This window comes from Rhea americana, unplaced genomic scaffold (genome assembly GCF_003343005.1).
Source record: "Rhea americana isolate MKP2758 unplaced genomic scaffold, rheAme1 scaffold_200, whole genome shotgun sequence".
Classification (NCBI taxonomy): Eukaryota; Metazoa; Chordata; class Aves; order Rheiformes; family Rheidae; genus Rhea; species Rhea americana.
In genome coordinates, this window is record NW_028186151.1 from 1,573,545 (window position 1) to 1,593,189 (window position 19,645).

At 39.4% G+C, this 19,645-nt stretch overlaps 1 protein-coding gene across 1 annotated transcript in view; it reads right to left on the reverse strand.

Moving 5' to 3' along the window:
* Positions 1–19,248, reverse strand: part of STAG1 (STAG1 cohesin complex component) — a 141,391-nt gene extending 122,143 nt beyond the window's left edge. Inside the window, exons 1-3 of the mRNA XM_085303921.1 lie at positions 19,106–19,248; positions 15,969–16,099; positions 9,758–9,860 (exon numbers count right to left, since the gene is read on the reverse strand). Of these exons, the coding sequence (XP_085160047.1) occupies positions 9,758–9,860; positions 15,969–15,997 (132 nt within the window). The 5' untranslated portion in view covers positions 15,998–16,099; positions 19,106–19,248. The remainder of the gene's footprint in view (positions 1–9,757; positions 9,861–15,968; positions 16,100–19,105) is intronic.
* Positions 19,249–19,645: the final 397 nt, after the last annotated feature.

Below are 19,645 nucleotides of genomic sequence, written 5' to 3' on the forward strand. Positions count from 1 at the left end.
ACGCTGCTTGCACTGGCTGGAGTACAAAGAACTAGTGAACTAATGCTCAAAAAGAATAATCACAAGAAGTGTAAATGCTAGGTTTAAATCCCACCTAAATAGGGTATTCTTAGTGTGGGAGAAATGTTGGCCAAAACTCATAGCTTGGAATGGAAGAGTAAGAACACCAGTGAACTCCCGGAAGAGGTGCAGAAATGATGAGCTGATGCACTTCTGACAGAATTGCTGGCTAAAGCCGGGTTCTACAAGCCCAAGTATCTCAGGATGGAAAGGATAAAGGCCCTTAGGGAAGACCTGGACCCGAATTAACACCAGATCTAGCACTGAATCTACTCAGATAAACTTTCCTCTCATACAAATCTTTCTTTTGAAAATGAGAACATCTCTTATGATGGAGGAACCAAATCTTTCAATCTACAAAAGTGATCCTACATCCAAGCCAGGGTAGCCCAATTCAGATGCAGGATCTGTGCTGAAATCCTGCCTCAAGATACACAAGAGGCAGAGGAAGGATCCTCCACTGAGAAACTGAAGAAAATCCAAAATGATAACTTTCTAAGCTAGACAGGGATTGACAGTAATTTTGATATGGGAGATACTAGAGGAATGGTGTCCACAAAACCTTCACTCCAGAGTATCAGACAGGCATTTGACAAGAAGCCCAATTCAATCCCACTTTGGAGTACAAACACAGAAACAAGTCATATCTATGTCCTGGAGGCACCAAAAATTCCCTGGTACAGTAATTATGAAGTTTAGCAACCACAAGGCACAGAAGAAAGAAAACTGCATTATCTTCTTGGCTGGCATGTAATAATATTACAGTGCTGTTGTCAGATATTACTTGCACATGGTTGAATTGACAGCAGGAATCTCTGCAGGCAATCCTGACAGATCTGAGCTTTGTTATGCCCAGATCTCCCAGGATGGAGACAACCAACACCACAGATGCAAGTGAGAGAGAAGCATGGAATGGCATGCCATTGAAATGCAAAGAGGATTCCTCCAATAGAGAAGGAAAGGAATAACTATGGAGTATCTGCTGAACTAGTTCACTCTTGGAAGCTAAGTTGCAAAGCCAAGCTGGAAGACCAAGAAATTATGTTTGACATTGAGAATGCCAAACACAGATAGCCCAGCATCCAAGAAATAGATACACCCCAGAGGATGAACAACCTTCAAAAATCAGTGGTAGGTACAAAACATGACACTTTGTAAGATCAAGCAAATGGAGTAAATATGTAGCAAGTCCATTCTTGTGAGGATCCACCAACCAGTCACCGAGATACAGAGAAACAGAAATGCCCTGTGTTCTCACTTGAGCAACACTAACAGACATTGCTTGCCCTTTCTAACCTTCCAGTCACGGTGGAAAGCCAAGGCACAGTGACTAAAAACACATATGGGAATGTTATCACCTAAAGCCTGTTTAAGCTGATAGCCACCACTGCAGTTTGGTTGGGTTTTGTTGGGTTTTTTATTTGAGTACCAGTCCTCAGAATCCTATTTCTCTGAGGTAAGTAAGAGCTGATTAAGTGTTTCTCAGTGTCAAAACTGACCTCCCTCTTGTTTATTGCTGGTTTTATGACAAGGCTGTCTGAAAAGTCATGGGAAAGACAAGCTGGTTAGCTGTATGGTATCTAAATGTACGAATAAATCCTTGCAATGATTTTCTTAATCCAATCATCCACTGCAATGGCAGACCAGATGCTGCTGAGGTGAGTTAGAACTAGCAGAGGGAGGAATAAAGCAGCAATGCAGGAAAAAGAAGGTTTTCTATCATACACAAAGAGATGATGCTTGGAGCCAAGAGCCTGCAACACATAAAACTGCTTTCACTCTAAGACTAGGGAGAGCAGAATCGGACTGGCAGTGGGGTTAAAACATACTAAGTTGTATGAGACCTGAACCAGGGCTTCTTCCCAAGTACCAGCTGAAAATCCTGTCCACAAGGTCCACAGGTAGCTGGTCCTTGAAATCATGCATCATCTGCTCAATCAGAGCATTTGGTGAAATGGTTTTCTCTTAAAACAAAGAGCCTGGAGACAACACACCATGAGATAAGGACATCATAGCAAAAGAAACCTGCACCAGTGACATCAATGCCACATTAGACCATCTAAAAAATGTATTACCACAAAGCTTTTGATACCAGTGCAAAAAGTCTGGTGGTGGCTCCATCCACTCCATCCTTTCTGGAATGGCTCTTTGCCTGCATTTCTATGTGAGCAAATCTGGCCTCTGAGCAGCAAATAAGATACCAATGTACAAAGTCTGCAACTCTTTCTCTAGAGCCCGAGGTGGGCCAAATGCAGAAACTAAACCAAGAGTTTTTGGTTGCGGAGGGGAAAAAAAAGTCCCAGCTTTCAATGCCACAATCATCTAGGGAATTAATTAATTTGAAACATTAAAGAAAGTGCTCTCTACCATACATAAGATTTAGCTAGCTTGTCTTTTCTTTTTCAGCCTCTAAAATATTCCATTAAAAAAGCTCTACAGCTCAGCCTGTGCACAGAATACCTCACATCGCAATGTTTATTATTTCACCAAAATAATCCCTGAGGATAAGAATATTTTCTTTCTCACAGACTTCAGTTGAGTTGATTCTGCCTTCACTCAAAAATAAAAAAAGAGTTCAAAGTACACCTGGCATGGAGATCAGCCTCAGAGAGATGAATTACAGCCATATGAAAATAAAAATTCCTAGTTATTTTTTAAATGTACACATTAAATTAAATTGACAACAACCGCAGCTGAGAATTTATACATATAAGCATTAGGAAATGCAGAAGTAAATCCAAAATGGACATTTAGTTGGCCACATAGTTTACCTACTGCTTTATGGTTTAAACTAAGTAAACAGGAAGTAAAATATAGACCTGAACTACAATTAAAGATTGTGAAAATTCATAATTTTATATTATGAATTAATAATAAACTAATTAATAAAAATATTATGATTTTTATTCCCTGTGTTTAAAATTATTTTGAAGAAAAAATGGAAAAAACAACCCACAGCTGTAAAAACAGGTAATGCAAACACATTCAATATTAACTCGCTTGAGAAAAAAAGAAAAGTGAAGGTGGCTTGAAATTTTCACTTAAAATCCCTAAAATAGATGCAATGTTCTGCAGACAGCTACCTGTAACTGTAGCAACTGCTACAGCAACTGCTTTTTATTTTGGGGGGAGAGGGAGAAGATATATTGTCCCTATGCATGTTCACACTATACTTAGACACAAGCATTACCAGAATTTTTAATGCTAACAAGAGCTGCGGGAGCTTTTCCAAGCTCACTTTCTCTGCGTACAAGGCTCGGGCAGCTAAAGATGGGATGTGATCTTGTCTTCTTGCTTCCTCCCAGCTAGAGGGTGACAGAAGCTCTGAGGTAGGACAGGCAGATGGGTTGTGAACACGCATAGGCACCAAGCATCTTAAAAGGGGAAAAGTGTTACAGGTCAGTAACTCCCCTACCTTTTAAACGATGGTCTAGATGTGCATTCATACTGTAAGTAACTCAAAGTAATATCCCATTTCTTAAGTTAACTGGAAGAAGCTTCCTAAATTTCCACTAGTCTCTCAAAGGCGTCATCTTGAGAGGCCTCTACATCATAACACAGTGTTAAGTGAAGGAGGGATGGTAACATTTGAGCTCTGGCTGAGTGAATCCTAATCAAAAAAGAAGGCTCCCACACACTTCTTCGCATTGTCACAGTTACTCAGTGAGAAGGTCTTTGATTTAAATTTTCAGTTCTTTGGTCATTTTCATCACAGCAATGGTGATGTGAAAAGCCTCATCCTGAAACTACAGTCAGAGAAACCCAGTGCATGCAGAGCTGCTCCAGCTGTACAGCATACAGCTTAGGACAAAAAAAGCTGAAGCAGTGTTTGGGGCATTTGCTTTTTCCACCTGGTTTTAAAAACCTAGCAAGAGTCCTAAAAATGACCTTAAAGAATCAAAGAATCTGCTAGGAAGGCTTGAATCACTTCTGTTCTCCTAGCTAGGACAATTACTATCAAAAAAAGCTACTTTCACAGATAAATCAAGACTAGAATAGACTGCCAAAAATACAAGGATCATCCCATCCAAAACTTAAAGAGAAGCTTAAAATCTCCTTAGGATTCGTCCATTGGGAAGTTACAAGTGCTGGAGTAGAAGAACACTGAGAAGTCTTCACACAGTGGCTGTATACGCAATGCATTTCCAGAAAGACTTATTTATTTCAATTTTAAGGAACAAACCTAAAGTATCAGGCAAGTAAGTTGAAACAGGACCCTGATTTTTGTCACACCAAACCACAAACCCCTATTACTATGAAAATAGTCCTCTTCCAAGAGGCTTCTGTCCTACCATTAACAAGGAGGTGCATCATTTAGAACTAGAAGGAAAGCTCAATCCCCTGGAGTAACCAATGTCCATGCCAGAGGACTAAATAAGGCTAAGAGTCTGTTGCAAAATTATAAATTCATGTAGGAAAGCAAAGATAAAGTATTGTGGGCTGTCTCCTCTACTCTGAAAGATGCAAAACCGCCCACTCGGTGTTGGGCAAAAAGCAACAGAAGTGCCTTGTTCTGTATCACCTCAAAGACGAACAGGAGGAGAGGAGCTGGAGAAGGACACGTAGCAGCTTCCCCAAAGCAGCAGTATCAGTATAGCCACTTTGGCAACAGGAAGGCTGGTATTTCTTCTTGTCCTCTGTGTTAAAGAGATTGATCTCTACCTACTCTTACTTTAAAACATAGTAACTGAAATTTAGCCAGGGGTGACTCTCACTCTGTCAACTCATCACAGCTGAGCGAAGCTAGTCTGAGCTCCTGGGGAAGTAAGGCCAGGTGGGTTAATACAGAGAATGACGACAACATCAAGCAGCACGCGCAAGGGAGTGCTGATCCATGAGAGCAGGCAAAAGGATACAATAAATGGGATCTACGCCCCAGCTCACTAACGTGAGAGCGGCACTACATCATAAACCCTTGGGCTTTCAAATCCCTGACCTAGAACAGGAGAGAGCATCCGTGCCCATGCACTGAGATGATATGGCAGACAGAAAAGGCATTCTGTGGCCAGCGTTACTCAGCAACGCAAACCAGCAGGCTCTGTCATGGGTCACTCATTAAATACATGCCATAGGGTTCACTAAATACATATCCACATAGTATACTCGCATACAGCATCATGTAAATACCTACCTCAATATATCCTACTGACTGGACAGATTCATGTCCTGACCAATTGCTCCACAGAGCTCTGTTCTGCAGGACTCAGATTAGAAATGGACCTGGGCAACAGCAAGGCCAGCCCCGGCCCTGTAAGTGCCTGAACAGGGCACAGTGCAACTCCTGCTAAATTCACTGCAAGGTTCTGTGAATTCGGGACGTTCGAGCTAGAGCTGACAGTTGCTCTGAAGGGACAGTACACTTAATCGCTTCACCAGTCTATTTTCTAGACTACGTTCAGGCAAGTACTCGTTAGAATAGTCTCTACAGAGAGAGAAGAGGTGGCTTGGAAAATAACATTTCAGGAAGGGAAGGGGAGTTTCCTCAAAATATTAAAGTTCTATATGAACTGAAAAGGTCTTTGCTACAAATGGCAAATTTTCATTTGAGGATTATCTCCTTAAAAAGTCTAGTATCTGCAAGGAGGAATATCTCTGTTGTATAACACTGTACTGTTGTACAACGCTGCTGGTGGCCCAGACAGTTCTCTCTGGGGTGTTCAGAAAGTCTGGAAAAACCATCTGGCAGTAGCCTACCTTTCTGATAAAGGGTCAGAGCTGTTATAAAACACTATTTAAAATAAATACATAACTACATGTATTTGATGGATTACGTTGTGTGTAGCTGTGCAACAGAACCTTGCAGCTCAACAAACTGGACAGAAAAGTAAACTTTCTTCCCAAGAGAAGCCAGTAAGTTAACAGCAGATGTGTCACTGCAGCTGTGATGACTAAGGACACAAGCAAGTCAAGGTTTCTGAGGACAGACTAAAACTTATTAGACCATAATATTTTCTTTAGGAGAAAAAGAAAAAAAAAGTGCCTTTGTGCACAAAAGCCTTTCTTTACGTCTGTAAATGAAATGAAAAACTTCTAAGCTAAATACCAGTTGAAAAGAACAGCTATTAAATTTACTAAATACGTTAATCTCTTTCATAGCTGAGAGAAAAGATAGGTAGTGCCTGTGAAGGAAAAAAAATAAAAAGGAGAGATGTTAGCAGACAGCACAGCAGGGGAGAAATGCAAGAGCTGCATCTCCTGTGAGTAACAGGTAATTCATCACTTGTGAAAGGTGGACAGGTTAGCAACATGGAAGAGCAGGGAAAGTGCAATGACAATGTTTACCAATGCCTCTAATAAGTCCACGATTTTCAATACTGAATAATGTTACAAGTCTAAACACCTAGTCTTTTCAAGATATCTGTATGTTTTCTCAAGGATATCAAAGACTGAATAGCTTTTTTTCCAGTTAACTGTGTGCAGAAGCATTGTTTGCAGAAGCACTGTTTGCTTGCTTATCGCTTTCCATTCCTGTAGTATCAACTAAATAGGAAGGATTTCACTGTGGATCCAAATACATCCAAATACATCCAAATACATTCCAGTCAAGTCACCTGGAAAACTGTAACAAAACAACTGGATTTGTGAGTGAGAGGAGAGCAGTGGGTGTCATTTACCTTGACTTTGGCAAGGCTTTCAACACCATCTACCACAATATTCTTGTATCCAAGTTGGAAAGCTGTGGTTTGGATTGCTGGACAACTAGATGGTGGACAACTGGTTGAAGAGCTGGGCTAAAAGGATAGTGGTTAATGGATCATCCTGTACCCGTACGCTGGTAATGAGGGTGTACCAAAGGTCTACACTGGAACCTTTCCTGTTTAACATTTTTATCGGACAGCTGGAGGGAGTGAGAGTGCACTCTTGTCAAGTCTGCAGATGACACCAAATTGGCAGGGAGACCAGTCAATGATGTCAAGGGCACGACTGCTGTCGACAATCTGGAAGGATGGGCCAACAAGAGCCTTGTGAGGTTCAACATGGACAAATGCAAAGACCCACCTCGGGCAAGGAATAACTCCTTGCAACAACACAGGCTGAGGCCTGGCTGGCTGCGGAAGAGCTTTGTGTAAAAGGACCTCAGGGACTTGGCAGACAGCAAGCTGGATATGAAAAAGCAATGTGCTGTGACAGCAAAGGAGGCCAGCACCACCTTGGGCTGTATCAACAGGAACATAGCCAGTAGACCAAGTAAAGTCATTACTCTCTTTACTCAGCAACTGTCAGACTGTGTCTGGAATACTGTGTCCAGTTTTGGCCATCTCAAAGCAAAAGAGATACTAATAAAATAGAGCCAGTTCAGCAGAAGGCTACCAACAGTGTCAGAGAGCTGGGAATATGTTCCATGTGGGGCCTTTTACAGCAGTGCATGGTGGGAGGACAAGAGAGAGAGGAGTCATAAACTGAAGCAAGAGAGGTTCTGACTCAATACAAGGAAAAAGCTTTTCACCAGTCAGAAAGATGAGTACTGGAACAGGTTGCTGAGAGAAGCTCTACAGCCTCTTTCCTGGAGGTTTTCAAGACCAGACTGGACAAAGCCTTGAGCGATGTGGCCAGATTCCAGAGCTGATCCTGCCTGGAGCAGGAGGCAGGACTGGGATGTCCTAGCCTGAATGATTCCTTGACTCTGTGATCACCATTGCTGCTCTTCTCTGAAACTCTTCCAGTCCTGACATACCCTTTTGAGATTTTGGGGCAGGAGTGGAAGGAGGAATAGAAACTGGAATTGTACAAACCGTTCAAAACATTGGCAAACTACAGATTTGTTAATGGACACATTATTTGTTTTATTCTCTATTCTCTTCTTCAGAATTCTAATATTGGATTTGCTGTTTTGACTCCTATTGAACATTACAATGATGTTTTCATGCAATCACCTATCATAACTGTACAGTTTTGCTCCTTAGCAGTAATGGTCAGCTCACAGCCCATCAGATTGTGTGAAGCTATGACTGTTTCCCCTCCATGCTCATCACTTTACACTTATGTACACTTAATGAGCCAGGAGCTGTTCTAAGGAAAATAAACAATTGATCCTGTAGAACAGTTGATAGCAGAACTAGTAGAGTGCTTCAGGGAATAGTCTCATGGGAGCTATTAATAAGCTTAAGATAAAGGGATGAGCAATGTCTTTTGCAACATTCATCTTTCCTTTCCAATGAATACATGAAGGTAAAAAAAATAGTACCAGTGGTTCCGTAAGTGAAATTCCTAGACTCTGACAACTTTCTAGAGTAACAGGTTGCCTCATTCTCCGTTCTTCAATTAGATCTGGAAGAATTACTAAATCGATTCATCTCAGACTCATAGACTAATGAGATATTCTTAAGATGTTTCTCATTTTGCCTTTTGCTTAAAGACAGTGTAAACATATGACTTTATCTTAATAAGAAACATGTTAAGAACAAGTTAGCAAAGGCATCCATCTGAGGAAGAAACTATACCATCACAAGAAACACTGTTTAAAAGCTTTCAAAAAAAAAAAAAGCTTGCCACAAAAAAAAAAAAAAAAAAAAAAAAGAAAGAAAAAAAACCCAGGATTCGAAGCACTGGCTCCTAAAGCAAGTCCAGAAACTGTGAAGTAAGTTGAAAACCAATACAGAGGCGTTTGCTCTGACCTGGCCAGCAGCCTCGAGAGAAACACATGGTTCTGTCCTTTCTAATAGTCTCACTAGCCCATGCATAGGGAGTTAGATTTGGCGTAGATGGTCTTAGGACAAAAAATATCTCTATCTACTAGTGCTTTATATCTAGATATTCATACTAGCAATGTACCTGTAGACAAAGACTAGGAGGAGAATCAGAATGATTAGCAGCAAACAGAACTTCCCACCAAAAATCTTATTCCACAGTGTGTACTTGAGGGGATATATTTAAACAGAGAAGCACATTTTATGACCTTGAAGAACTAAAACGGATGACCACACAATACAACAGAACGTTTGCACTTGCCTATAAATTGGCTGTTACTTTATAAAATAAACAGAAATAAAAGAGGAAGCATCCTTAATACTATGTGTAATAGAGAATTGATTCTGTATGTTCCCAGTCATGGGCTGGCAATGGTCAAAGACCACTACTCAGAAGAAGAAAGGCATTCTGTTAGCAAGTCTTATATAGCAGCTATCAAAATCATGGGTTAACTACTGTGGTATGCTAGATAAAAAAAAAAAAAAAATGAAGCTCCTCATCCATATGCAGGACACAGTGTGTGTCAATTACATCAATTTTTAAGATGTGTTATTACATCTTCGGAGACATAAAGTTAATACTATGCCATAACTCTTCTGTTCATATTAAGAGATTATCAGTTACTAAAAAGGATGGCTCAAATGTCATTTGTCACTTTAAAAATCCATTAAAACATTCAAAATAGAAACTGGTCATGCTTACTGAGATTACTCTCACATCTGGAAGAATGTTGTAATATGACAGTAATAACAGAATTGCAATGTTCATGTAAGTAACTAGTGAAAGAAAAAAAATAGCTATTATGAGCTCATTTTTATGTCCCTTTTTAATCACTCCAAACATGGTTTATATATCAATCTGATAAATATTCCATACTAAAAGTCTTCATAAAGTTTGACATAGGGCTCATTAAAAGCCTATTTATGTGACCACAAGATGATTAGATGAAAAACAGTTTGCAGTCATTTTTAAATAGATGCATAACAAAACAAAACTAAATTACACATACTGGAGGCCTGCCAGGACGGCCCCTTTTTCTTTTTCCTTTGACTTCTGTTTCTTCAAGCTCACTGCCAGCATCTGAATGTGCAGTAGTTTCATTTGTAGAATCCCTAGGGGGGAAAAATACTAGATAAATTAAAATGATTTGAAATTAACAAGTAATCTATAACGGACTAATTAAATATTTAGTCCTAAGCCAGAAAGAAAAATAAGTCAGCATTAAAAGGCTTGCCACATTTATTCTACAAACTAAGGAACTAAGCATTGCTAGCCCTGGCAAAAAGCCTTACCTTTTTATGGGCTGGAATGTCATTTTATAGACTGGAAGTTATTTAAATTAACAGTTTCTTTTGAAACCAAGTTACCCTTGAAAAACTGGCTATATTAAACAGCACATTCTCAACATATCCATCCCACATAATGTATTCACTAGTATCAACTTTCTTTTGCTATTATTAACTACTTTAGAGCCGTATTTGCCTTCAAGGTCATGCGAAAGCAAACAGGAGTCTGATCAAGCTGTCACATCATTACAACCATTCTGCAGGTTCCCCCTCGGATTAAATCATGTTTTTAGTTACACTCAGTGACAACACTATTGCACAGCTGTTCACACAGAAAGGATTAACATTGACCATGAGGCACAAACCTGGATCTTAAGACATTTATGATTCTTTCAGTTAGAAAAACCTTTTCACTGGCACAATGAAAACAGCTTGACATCCCTGGAAAACTATGAACATAGAAGCCCAAAACGTTATTTTACAGTCAGTCTGGGTTTCAACTGAGACCATACTAAATAGGGAAAATCTATTACTCCTCAAATTTTTTTCCCCTACAAGCAAGGTCCACAGTCACTACTCTGCCTTCAAAACAGGCCTGCTGCCTGAAGGAACTCAGCTTGTAAGTCATCTTCTGAGGCATCACATTTTGCCCAGAAAGAACCCACAAGCAAAACTACTTCCGTTACAGGTGTGATTTATCTTTGGTTTGCATGAGAGCTCTGTAAATGAAAAAAAAAAAACAGTATTAACATCCTGGATTACCTGAAGATGGGTCAAGCCTAGTTCCTGAAGATGGGCCAAGCCTAGTTCTAACCAGAGAGTTCCTTAAATCCAAAATAATTTCCTTGAAGTGAAAGGAGTTAAATTGATTTTGTGCATGGGGAAAGGGAAGAAAAATCATGCCTATTCCAATATGTTATACAGCCTCAAGCCTAAAGAAGGCATTAGCGACCTGGCTTACTGAAACTGAGAAGTTTCAGCACACTAAATATATGCTCTACTCTGATCTTCCAGAATATGTGATTTTAAATTTGGTATCTGGTTTTATAAACCAGGACTACTTCACAGATCCACTGCATCACCAAGAAAACTATTCAGTAATGCAGAAAGATACAAACATCATCACTTCAAAATTAAGACTGGCTGATGCATCTCCTTATTGACATTTCAGTAATCTTTAAGGTGTGCTCTAACTAGAATAATTGTGATGCGGAATTGTGATGAATTGCTAATATCTAAGGTATTATATTCCTACCTTCTCCAATCTGCAAACACAAACTTCTGAAGGATGCAGAAAAAAAGCTAGAATGCAGTAAAATATAAACGAACCTGCTTTTCTGAGAACAATTTCAATGGACCATCTCAAAATACTCTATATATATCCCAAAAATCCATGGGTCTCATATTAAAAGCCAATAGTATACAAACATATTCAAGTTCCCAAACTATGTGCTTGTAAAACAGTATTTCTACAAAATACTTTAAATGTAGCTTTGTTGCCATAAAATTAAAGATGAATAACTTCTCCATTTCATAAAACAACAAATTTGGAAATGCTGAATTATGAATTTGAAAAATAAAATCTGTTAAAAAAAACAATCCAGAAACCAAACCAAAAAAACCCAAACAACTCCACACATAGTTAAGAAAGATTTGGTTAAATAGTACCACATTGGGCAAAAGCAAAGCTGCAAAGGCAGCCCTCAGGGTAGTGGATGTGCCCCAGCCTTTACTTAAAGACAGGCCACCATGCTGCAATTCAATTTGACAAAAACACATACTGCCTCACAAGTGACAGCTTTTTTTTTTCTATAATTTTTGAATACAGAAGTGGAAAACCCCACATACAAATGCCTGCTGCTTTCTGTTGCTGCCAGGGAAATTAAAGCCATGATCTCTGTTGAGAAACTGATTTTCTCTCTGATCTCCACAGATACTGGAAAACTGCAAGGCATGTTGTAGTCTAAGCAACCTCCCCATTTCTGGGGAATCTCTGTAGGTTATGAAACCACACACCTAATATCAGCAAGTCAAAGATTTTTCCTCTATTAAAACCAGATTCAGTTGTCCTCCTCGGCAAATGGCTCAGGCATTTCCCTTGAAACACAGCAGCTATATAAATAAATCAAAGTGTACTATGATCCTGCTTGCATCCAGTTCCCAGACAGCTTGATTTTTGTTGCCACCTGTCTGGCTCTAGCACAACCTGTGTATTTAATTCTGCAAATTTCAGTAGCTTTGGAAAACTGAATACGGAAAGGACAGCTGAGTCATTAACAACCTTCTCTTCGTCGTAAGTGGAGTGTAATTTTAACGTCATATCCCTGCTTCTCTAACGCCTTTCCTGGTGAAACATCTCTGGTTTGCTGGAAGCCTTTCTGGAGAGGCTCAACACATCAGAGCTAAAGTGAGATTCATCTCACCTAGTTTTTAGACATCTACAATGCAGATAATAGAAAATCCTATGGCACAACACACCACCTCCTAAGGTCGGTGCCCAAAACAGGTCAGACAGTTCATGTTTTATCAATGTCCTTTTCTCTCCATTAACAGCAAGGTGATCTAGAAAAGCAATGCAGATATAAATGCCTAAAATTAAACAAGATGAATCTCACCCAGGCAATGTGTGAGGCAGAAAGATTTCTTCCTGCAAAGAATATAAGTATGTAAGGACTACCATCAAGGAACAAATGAAAGGGGAAAGAAAGTATGTTCCCTTCAGTCTCTGGAACGGGGAGTATGATCCAGGACAGCCTACAGTGCTGGGCTGCTCTACTGTTAATGCAAACACCTGCAGCACTTCAAGATGCAGGCAATTCTTCGCAAGATCACACGACCTGCAAAAGAAGGCAGAGTCCTGCCCCTTTTTCCTTATTCCTGAACTCAGATGAGGAGTAAAGCATCTCTTAACTGCTCATACTTCTGTCAGATTTTTAACACTTATTGAGGATCTGGCCAGCATCCATCTCCCTCATTCCCTACACATCTTGAAGAACTGCTAGAAAGTAATTTATCTAGTGGCAGTCATCCACATCTTAATAGACCAGAATTATTCTGCTCCTATTTTATGTGCGTGACTAGTCACCTGAGGGGAAAAACTTTGTCTTAGCCACAATTTACCATTTATCTTTCCTGAAGCTGCTGGGATGGAAAGCAATCAGGGCCTAAGGAGACCTATCTCACCGAAGAGGAGGGAAGGCGGTGGTGCTGAAGGCTAAATCTTTCCTCTTTAAGACACCTTTGACAAATAAGAGAATTTGGCAGAATATGAAGACATCCAGAAGACTGGGGTGGACAGAGGAAAGCAGACAACTGATAACTCCTTGGAGGAATGCAATTTTACTCTGCTTTTCTTTTTGGTTGTTGTGGTGGCTAAGACATCCTGGAAAACTTGGCAATAATTCTAGGATTTATCGCAGAAATTCCAGATACCGTTCTGAAATTACAGTAAGTAGCCCTTGAGACTAGCCCTGAGGCAATGAAGAAATTACAGATTTTTGTAGTTTTGACAGCACTTTGCCATATCATGCTTCTGAAGAACATGTTTCCATTGACAAAGTAAACTGCATATCTCTGAAATAAACCAATTAAAGTAAGTTTGCCTTCCTCCTACTACTACATAAAGCCTTAAATCTAAATCTCATACCATTCCCCTTAGAAACCACACCATAAACCTATATTCATCTATCAGTTTTACTAAATACTTCTTTGAACATTTATCAATGTTGTTGAGGTGGCTTCAGGTTCTGGCTGTGATAAATTCAGCAATTGCTACCACTGGACTTGGCCTTCTGAAAAAACGCATTCATGAAGAAAAACGGCTAAATGCTCAGCCTCATGAATCATGGATGAATCAGCTCTCGTGGTTGATCTTCAAAATCTAGAGAGGAACATGCCTCGCAGCAAATATGAGTCATCTCATTGAGAGAAGACTCAGTCAGTCACCTAAGTTAAATAAACCAGATAGTATTTTTTTTTTGCTATATATGAAATACCAAAATGTAAAATCCTACCTTCACTGCATTCTGAAGCCACTTCTGTAAATTCAGAAAGAGATTCTTTTTATGAACTCCTCTCCAGTTTATGAACTCCAGTTTCCCTCAACACAGACAAGAATTTGTGAATGAATATTTGACAGAGTCCTAAATGAAGTATATTAATGTATCAAACTGACTTTAGGACCCTTTGTTTAAAGGAGATAGCCTAAAAGATTAAAAAGGGTATGGAAGAGTGGAAATAAGCCACACGAGTGGCAGAAGATTACAATAATCCTTCAAAGCTGCTTATTTAAAGAGTTAGAAAGAAAACTTGGCCTTTCTCTGTGTGGAACTGGATTGTGGCTTTTCAGATCTGAATGTGCGAAGCTAATACCCCAAGCGGAAGATTGCTTCAGATTTTCTCATCCTTAGCCAGATTCCTTTTTGATGAATGTCTGGTTGAGACCTACCGAATTAGCTGTTATCACTTTCTTCAATACCCTGTTCACACTAGACAATGTTTTGTGCCCTTAGGAGAGTCCCAAAACCCTCACATGCAAATTCTGCTGACATTTCTTTTTGGAAAAAAGAAACATCTCATAGTGTTTATAAGCAATCAAAACTATACATGCTACTGATGATGACATCTCACCAGCACATGGCACAGTGGCATTAAATGAGCCTCAGCTCTACTGGAAAAAATCCAAGTGTCCTACCTTTTATTTTTTAGAGTTGCATAATATTGGTGGCTCATAATCATCTTCTGATTGAACAATATGCCAATCTTTAACGCCCCTCAGGTTTTTCATCTGGTGGGCACCAGAGTTACAGAACCTATTAACACACATTTTTAACCTTAAAATCTATGCTATTTCATCCAATTCTTGAATTGGGAATGGGAATATCCCTTCCCCACCAGCACACTGACAGTATTCCCCATCTTTTTATCCTTGACATGTTTTACCACCACTCTCTTGCTTCTTGATCACAGCACATCCATGAAAATATTAAATGAGAAAAGTCATTCCAAGATTAGTCGTCCTCAAAGTTCACCAGCAACTTCCCTTCAGGCTCATGTTTCCTTTCTCAATGCTATCCACCCTGATAATCTCTCTTTCTAGCTAGGTGCTCACCCAAAACAAAAATTGCGATTTTTTATATGTTTTAAAACCATTTTCAAAAAAAAAGTCAAAGCAGTGCATATTATTAAATTCAGACAAATACTTTTACAGTTGTCCAAACATTCGGTTTCTTCAGTAGAGAGATTTCAAATCTTAGTTTTGGAACAGAGCTCAAGTTTTAAATGATTTTTTTAAACACTGTGATAACTTCCATTTTCATATGTCCATTCCCAGCAAGGAGCTTAACATTAAGTAATTACCAAATAAAGCTCTATTTTGTTCCCATTTCTAAAATTCCTTTCTTCACTCTACTTGGCTGGTCTCTAGCACCTCTCATTATAGACTTCCACTCTGTTCTCTCTAGTAATTGACTTTATCCAGCTCTGGTGATGCACCCATTTGTATAAGCTACTCATTTTCCAACAAAATCAAAACACGCTAGCACCACTTGCTTTCCTCAACTGCAGGAGCTGAAGGTTTTTTGCACAATAAATACAGCTCATTATAAGAAAAGGCATGCATCAGGGACATATGAATATGGCCAATGATTAAAATCCATTCACATTTCTGAAATCTTAACAAATTCAAAGCATAAGAGTAGCAAAGGTTTTGTTTTGCTTTTTACAGTAAAGTTAAATCACCATATAACAAAAGACATATATAAGTAGTGTTTAATTTTTACAGTTTTTCAGTATATGACCACCCAGGAGGCCTCGAACAGTCACACAAAGCTACACTTCTGTCAAACTCTTGCCTTAACCACCTGATCATCTCTCCATTTACTTCTGTCTTTTGAAAGCTGAAAAATTAAAATATACAAAGAAATGTATACTCACTGTAGTACTGGCAAATCTGAAGTAATCATTTTTGCAGCACTCTTGAAAGTAGAAGAGCTACATAGAAATTCTTCTCAAAGTTGTAAGACTACTTGGAAATCACCTTCATGAAAAGAATGTCAAAGTCCAGTCTGTTTAAAAAGAAAAAAGAAAAAAAGTATTACTTGTGATTCTAAAACAGTCAATAGACTGAATAAGCTACTGTAAACAAAAATGGTCAGCTCTGAAGTAAAATCACTATTAAACCATACAAAATTTAAAAAGAATGCCTCCAGGAAAGTTTAATCATATTCTTCCATTCAGTTTTTACAATTATGTCTAGGTAACCCTATATTTTCTTTGTAAACACACCCAAAATATTTTGTATCATCTCTCTCTTTTTTTTTTACAGTAATTCTAACAGAGTTCTCCTTGTTTTTGTGCATATCTGAGAAAATGAAAACAAACCAGACACGAATATGTAAGCATAAGCAATCATCGAGAATTTGATGGTCTAGATTTAAGAAATCTATTTTCTATTCCAACCACAATAAACTAAACTCCCAAGACAAAAACTTTAATTACATAATGCAGAAGCTATACGGATTTCTTTTCTCTTTCCACTTTACTGAGTTTGTGAGAAAAATAAATAGCCGCATGGAGCACTGCAGGTGAGTGATGGCAACGAATACCAAGGACTTATCTCAACTGCACGTTTTCAAAACAGCGGGTGTTTTAAAACTCTGTTCTTTATACATGCAATCTCTTCCCACTGGGCAGTCTTTTCTGTGCTAAAGTAACATCGTACGAGGCAAAGCAGGAAGATGGTGCCAGCAAGAGGTGGCATGACTAGCGCAGTGTCTAAGTAAAACTGCAGTGACGGGCAAAACAGTACAATATTTAAAATTTTCCATACTCCTATATGTATGTAAACATTTATTTATCAAAACCTGTGCAAGGAAAACAGAGCTTCTGCCTCTAGTCATGACAGCGCTAGTTAGACTCACAGACGCACGCAGCTCTTGCTTGCAGGACTTCCTGCACTGTGCTACCAACAAGCCTACTTACAATATCACGTCACCCCGTTTCAACTTTCCATTTTTATATATTGCCGGACCAATATTCTTTTCTCCCTTATCTACCTATTTCTAGCGTAGCATTGATAAGCCACCTCAGTGCAAAACCAGCGTGCACAAAACAGAGGTCTGCCGGGAACAACCGCGAACGTTTGAGCACGAGCAGCTGAACGTGGCGCTTGCGCTGGCCAGCGGCTGCGCTGGCGGGAGGACCCCCGGCGCCGCTGCAAGCCGCGAACCGGCTCTCTGCACCCGAGTTCCTCACGAACACAAACGTGACGTGAAACGTTATGCGTGCTGTTCGCATAACCTCTATGCTTCTTCATTAGATATTGGGCTTCAATCCTACCGTTCAAAAGAGCTTTCAAAAAACATTCAAAAAAACCAACGTGGGTTTCACACGATATATTTTCTGCAGGCGTCCTGGGCTTTTTCCACACATGCTGGATGATGATTAGGTGGTGTTTTTTTTTTTCTTTTTTTTCTTTTTTAACCTCATTATCACCCTTTACAACTGATGCTCTGTGCATGCTCACGTACGTAACCAGCAGTACCGACCTGCTCTAGAAAAGTGCTTTCACGTACAAGAAAAAGCATACTTACCTGGAAAGAACTTATTTGAAAAGCAAAATCCTGGCCTAAGAGGCAGGCATGGAGAAAAGGGGTAAGGAGTCAGAAGGAGAACAGAGGAGCTCCTTCATTCACATGCAACTGAAGACGCGAGACATGGTGGTAATGGAAGGAGACATCTAGAAGACAAAGTTGTCCTTCTACTGTCCTACGTCAGGAAAGGCATTTAACAAGGGTTATGGATACTTACGTATAAAGACTGCCAACACTGAAGAGCAGGAAAGGGAACGGCTCAGAGCCAGAAGCCCCAAAAGGTAAAATCCTGCCCAAGGAGTCAACCGTAAAACGCCTCTAAGCTCAAAGAAACGTCATCACCTGCTTCCAAAATTCAGTCTTAAATTATCACCTATGTTGCTTAGGCTCGCTTTGGAAATAAAAAAGAGGTTACTATAGTGACTAACGAAAAGCCGTATGTACTTGGAACAGAGGTCTCAATTTAGTCAAGGGAATAAAATCAGTTTGACAACTGTGCAAAAATCATCCATCCTTAAGAGACTACACAAGGGTAAACCTTCGCATTTCCCCTTTTTCTAATTAAAATAATGAGGCGCTTCTTAGAGACGATATTCTTGCAAGCAAGAAAATCAAACTCTCCTCCTTTTTGTCCTACTCAGCCTGAGAATAAAATCTTTGACAGGACCTTCTGAAAACCTGAGGCACGTTCCCAATTTGTTGCCTTTTTCCTATCGTGTCAAGTGAGGAACTCGCCAGGCTTCTGCACTTTGGGATGTTTATTATAGACATGGCAGGGTTAAACAAGCCGCTTAACTTGTGGCCAACTGCTTCTATTCATAGCAGTTAAAAACAAACAAACAAAAAAACCCATCACTAACATTTTCTCTCAGTCACAGTTTTTATGATTTTAGTATGTTTGCAGCTTTGAAAAAATCTGCACATCTAAATTGTAAGACAACATAAATTTCTGCTGCCATAGTTCAGAATAGTCATTAAAAGGATATAAAATAGGCGGCAAAACAGACCATGCAGTTGAACGTACAACAGGAAAACAAGTAAACTTTTCCTTTTTTTCTTCTACTTTTTTAAAGTGTGCCCAGTAGCAAGAGTCGCCAATGACCATTATGTAAGTCTGTAAGTAAAAAAAAACCTTCTCCCAGCATGTTGTCAGCTTTATGATAATTTTTCTTCAAGAAGCATCTTGGAAGGAGCTTATATTTAAAAAAAGCTACAGTTTTGCCACAATAAATCTGAGACATGCAGTCCATCAACCTTTTCTGTAGTTCCCACTAACATGAAAAGCTACCTCTATTTTTTGCAAAGTCTTTACGTTGGTTATTTGCTTTTCTGGTGCTGAAGTAATCTGTCCTTTTAAACAAATTACAGAAATCAGCTAAGGAATAGATTGACACGAACCTTAAGACCACAACAGGGTCGTCCCAAGCAACCACATGGAAGCAACTTTTTTATACACTGTTTTATACACTAGGTACCTACGTGTTATCGAGCTTAAGCCAAAACTTTAAACACTCAGAGGAAATTTGAAGCAGAATCTTGCTCGCAGGCAGATCAGTTCTGGCCTTCTGCTGCTCCATCCAGCCCCGTGCACGGCTTGGGCAGGCCGTGGCAATCCAGCTCACTCAGTCGTCTCACTGCAAGATGAGCACGTTTACAAATCGACAGCAGAAACTCTAAATCCTGCAAAACTTTGCGGGGGGGGGGAGGGGAATTTCTCAGGAACTAACCCTATAACAAATTGATCAACTGCTGTGATGTATTTTCATCACTCAGTGGATTGGATTTGGCGGGGGTGGAAGGGTTCTCTTTTGCTTTTGATTACGTATTTTTACAAGCATATGCTTTCTTTCAACCACAGGTTTCGAATTTGAAACAAATGAATTCATGTTAACCCTGATTTTGAAAACTCATAAAATCATATGAGCCACTATTTATTTGTTTGGCTTATTTAGCCTGTCTTTAAGATCTCTCTTAAAATTATTCTATATCAAAATGAAATTTCTTATTATCGGACACCCT